The sequence below is a fragment of the Salmo salar genome, chromosome 25 (genome assembly GCF_965601325.2).
Source record: "Salmo salar chromosome 25, fSalSal1, whole genome shotgun sequence".
Classification (NCBI taxonomy): domain Eukaryota; kingdom Metazoa; phylum Chordata; class Actinopteri; order Salmoniformes; family Salmonidae; genus Salmo; species Salmo salar.
In genome coordinates this window covers 49,643,065-49,647,860 of record NC_138315.1, presented here as the reverse complement: position 1 = coordinate 49,647,860, position 4,796 = coordinate 49,643,065, and the positions used below count along the sequence as shown (strand labels likewise).

Sequence of the window (4,796 nt, the reverse complement as noted above, 5' to 3'; positions counted from 1 at the left end):
TTATAGCATTTCGTTTAGAAAACGAACAAGCAAACAAATCATCTTAAATGTTGGCTAATTAAATGAAAAAATGTTTCATCAGTCGGCTATTCATAATGAAAAGTTGCATTAATTTACAGTTATCGAATATTTTCTTTGAACATCCACATGTAATTCTTTCTTTCCTATAACATGGATTAGACCAACTGGAGTGGTGAAAATACTACGACGATATCGAGGAGTTATATCAACACTCATCAGTTATCTTATATAAATAGTACAGTATAATATCGGGAAAGTGTAAATAATAAGAGATAAAACAGCTCCTTCTATTTTTCCACCGTAAAGTCGAATCTTTCTAAAAAAAAAAATTAAAAAAGTTTTTCTGCAAGTAAAAAACAAATAGGTTATGAAACGTTCCATTAATTGACGTAAAGCCTACGTTTTTATTTGATATAATGAAAATGATTTCCTGATCTGGTGCTCAATACGTCTTTTTGGGGGGTTTTGCATACTTGTTTCTTGTCGTCACTAAAACATCTACATGCCTAAACAATGTAATTCCCTCGCAAGGTTCCATATGCAGCGTGTGTCTAATTCATTCTGTTAAACGAAGCTACAGTTTCTTTGTAATGACATCAGATTGGAAGAACTCCTAACTCCTCCAAGCCTCCTCCCCTCTCCCGGAACGCAAGCAGCCCATTGGTGGATGACAGTCAGTCGGAAAAGCAATGGCATTGTCCTGGTGACTTGCCCCCCCCCCCCCCCCCCGGGTACTTAAAGTCCGCTATAAAACCATGTCATCGTGCTCGTGCATGCCAAATGGGCTGTCAGTTGTGATTTGGGGAAGTAACAAGTGGATTCAACAGCGACACTTTCTCTGCACCGAGCTGCGCTCTACATCTCTCGGTATGTTTCACGTCTGCTCTCCGGGATAATATTGATAGTGGGCTTATGGCATTTAGGCAACTGTGATTTCTGTCATAAAAAATAAATAAATCTATCCTCATTTGAGAATGAACATCATGACCATCATGAATAAAATAACATTCAAGAACCTTCTCCTGAACTTTCCTGGATGTGTTTGTTTACCTTCTCTCTACTCCAGCGTTGAACATTGAATTAGTTTGAAAGTATATTCTTAGGAAATATTCACACGGTTTTAACGTGTAATGCTAGCGGGGTTGTGAAAAATCTGAATGCTAAATGGTCGGTTTACTTTTCTTTCCGTAGACTATTGCGCTGTCTGAATAAAGCTGAGCATCATCATGGACTCCGATACCAGCCGAGTGTCTAGCCGACCTTCCTCCCCCGAAGTGCACGATATGTTCCTGCATGCGATGAAGAAGCATATGGTGGGCTTCTCCGGTACTGTCTCGTCCACACAGAGCGACTCTCCACCGGAGATACCCGCGGACATGCGGAGCCTCTCCGATGATGAAGATGACATCACTCTGAAAATGCTGTCCAAGAAGGACCGTAAATTGCTATCGGAAAACGAGCTGCAGGGGATGCGGCTGAAAATCAACAGCCGGGAGCGGAAGAGGATGCACGACCTTAACATCGCCATGGACGGTCTCCGGGAAGTTATGCCTTACGCGCACGGGCCCTCGGTGCGCAAGCTTTCCAAAATCGCCACTCTCCTCCTGGCGAGAAACTACATCTTGATGCTGAGCAACTCGCTGGAGGAGATGAAGAGACTGGTCAGTGAGATCTATGGCAGCGGACACCACAGCAGCTTCCACCCGTCCGCCTGTGGGACCATGGCGCACACTGGGCCCCTGCCCGGCCATCCGACGGTTTCCCACGCCTCCCACCCGGTGCACCACCCACTTCTTCCCCCGGCGGTCTCCACCGCAGCCTCTCTCTCAGCAACGGGTCTTACGTCGATCAGACCCCACCATGGACTCCTGAAGGCGCCTTCGGCCGGGCCGGGCCCCCTGGGCAGCAGCTTCCATCACTGGGGCGCAGGGATGCCCTGTCCGTGCAGCATGTGCCAGGTGCCACCTCCACATGTGTCCGGCATGAGCGCTGTCACCATGTCCAGGCTGACGAGTGACTCCAAATGACTTGAACACTTATCATAGAACGAGAGCAGGAGAAAAGTGAAAATAACTTTCGGCTGTAGACGTCACCCTGCATCTTAGTCCATATCAACACCTTTTTTTTTATTTTTATTTATCTGTTGCTGAAATTAGCTTTGGATTGAGCCAGCAGAAATTCCTTACTTTATAAAAACTGGAAGAGCGCTACTAACATAGCATTTTGTAACAGTATATAGCGTAATTCATTAAAGGTGCTTTATGACACATTTTAATATTCAGTAAAGGCCATCAGTTCACTGGTTGCAAACCTTTCTTACATTGTGGCTGCCAGGAATATACACCATTCACATGGAATTACTGATGGCTTTTAATGTCATGTTCTTGATAATTATTTGATGTCATGTTCTTGATAATTATTTAATGTCATGTTCTTGATCATTATTTTATGTAATGTTCTTGATCATTATTGAACTTTAAGACTAGCCCATCTCCGAGACCGAATAAACTAAAAGACAATATTTAGATATAGCAAACTGGATGAGAACAAAATGGTAATGTAGATTGTAAATATGTAGATTCAGAATTCTGTTTATATAGTACGAGAGATTTTATATCAAGCCTTTGGTTAATGTTTGGATTGACCCCGTTAGCATGTCTGCTTTCAGCCATGTAGCGCTCTGGTACCATGTTGCACCTGCTTCTTCCTCTGCCTCTTGTATAATATGTCCCTTCAGTGTTTTCTCTCTTCGACGTCACTGCCGAGCCTAGATGGCTGCTTTCTTGTGTATGTTTCTATTCCCATTGTGTGTTGCCACGCATGCCAGTCACCGCCCGACACCAAGAATGATCACTTCTTTATGTTTTATATAAAACAAAATAAAAAACAAGTGCTAAATGATATTTATTTACTTATTTTCAATGGGATTTCAAATGAATCAATGACGATGATTATCTTGGGATTTTAAATGTTAAATAAAACAAGTTTAATAATGACATATGTTGTCTATTGGTTATTGATGTCATCCGCTTGCAACAAAACATCAACGCTTTAAAGTTCCACGTAAGTTGTAAGTAAAACATGCACAGGTCAAATGACCCGCAATAAGAGCCATTGTAGTCTAAATGAACGATTTACATACGTAAACGTCAAATAGAAGATCTAACCAATAGCTGAACAGTTTGTTATATCCTAAATTTGTCTATGGCATTTTGAGACAAGCAGCGAACACCTTTGGTTTTAAGCTGTGCTTAGCCTGATAGTGGGTCAACATACACAGTTTTGTAAAAACATAACTTAGTTTCTTGATTTTCATTTAGTAATTACATAAAATGAATAGTATAGCCTATCAATTCCAGTCCGTTTCAGCCTTGCTTCGTTTGGATAACTTGCGATTTTAGCTGATAGTCAAAATGAGACGTGATATGATAGGAATGAAATGATACAAAGACAATTTACTTATTCCACGAATAACTAAATACAAACCATTTATTTTCACAACAAAATATAAACAACTTAAACACGACTAATTATTTACTGTGTCCTACCATCCACTACAGATTATACATAGTTTAAGACATTTTCGATTTGAAATATGGACCAAGGCACACTTCGACATTTTATTAAAACCTAAAGGCCATGTTTAAACAATAAGCCTTTAGTAAATTATGTTGCGTACAATATAATTAGAATTAGAAACACAAATACACTTTAATAGAAGTAGGAAATATATTTGGAACGTATTTTTGTTGATCAGATTTATGATTGACTAACAATGACTTACTGCCCCCCCCCCCCCCCCCATTCAATTCAACTAAGGACAAAGAAATCCACAACGTGTAGATTTTATTCCAGACTGCTCAACTTTTAGCTCTCACTTTTGTTAGTAACATCATAATAGGCCTACTATAATCCCCGTAGCATCATTCAGAAATCAAATATGCCAACTTCTTGAACTCTTCTAAGCACGTTGACGTTTAATTTATTTTATTAGCTTTTTGATATTTCGTTTCATAGAATTATAAAAAATATAAAACACGCCAGATTCCTTTTATCATTAACGTTCAGATGTGACATCATGCCTAATTTTTATTTTCCATGGTTATAAAAAGTTACAAATGTCAAAAACGTTTTAGAATAATTTATTATTTAATCGAAGATTCAAGAAAGAATTGCTAACACATAAAACATCCCTTACCGGCCAAGTTATGAATCAAGTCAATTAGTCTCACTAATTAGACAAAAACAAATAAATATAATTTATATTCAAAGTATATATGAGATATATCGTAATTATTTAAAGGTTACAGTTTTCACCTTCATCTTTTCAGAGCATAACACACTTGTTTGTGACTTTGCCTCTCCTTCAGACGAGCTCATAAGGTGACTTCTATCTTTTTTGGCACCGATTTGATTTGTCCACGTGTGCCGTCACACACAAAGCCCCTTTGCTGTCACAACGTGCGTTGTTTGAATTGTTTCGGCATGGATCCAGTTGGACTTCCTCATCTCTAGGTTTTTAAATACTTTGATAAGCTGAAAAAGCAAACACTGTCTTGATGAAATACGGTCATTTGGATATTTGTTCTGAGACTACATGACAGGGGGCCACTTACCAAGACTTAGAGAAAATGTTTTTGGATTCTTGAGCTATGCAAAATATGCGGGCAAACGATCCCTAAGACATACGAATAAATTCTGTTCTGAAGAATATCTGCGAATAAATGAATATAGCTGGGTATACATTAGTAAACGGCGGCAGCTGCATAGCAGAT

The 4,796-nt window shown here is 39.4% G+C and overlaps 1 protein-coding gene across 1 annotated transcript; it reads left to right on the top strand.

Annotated features, from left to right (window-relative positions):
* The first annotated feature begins 785 nt into the window (after positions 1–785).
* On the top strand, positions 786–3,017 carry LOC106586884 (oligodendrocyte transcription factor 2). The gene is made up of 2 exons (XM_014174611.3): positions 786–888; positions 1,213–3,017. Exon 2 carries the CDS (start codon positions 1,248–1,250, stop codon positions 2,046–2,048), a length of 801 nt encoding a protein of 266 aa, XP_014030086.1. The 5' UTR covers positions 786–888; positions 1,213–1,247; the 3' UTR covers positions 2,049–3,017.
* Positions 3,018–4,796: the final 1,779 nt, after the last annotated feature.

Coding starts and splice junctions, on each gene's coding strand:
- LOC106586884 (XM_014174611.3), top strand. CDS start 1,248: ATGGACTCCGATACCAGCCGAGTGTCTAGCCGACCTTCCTCCCCCGAA.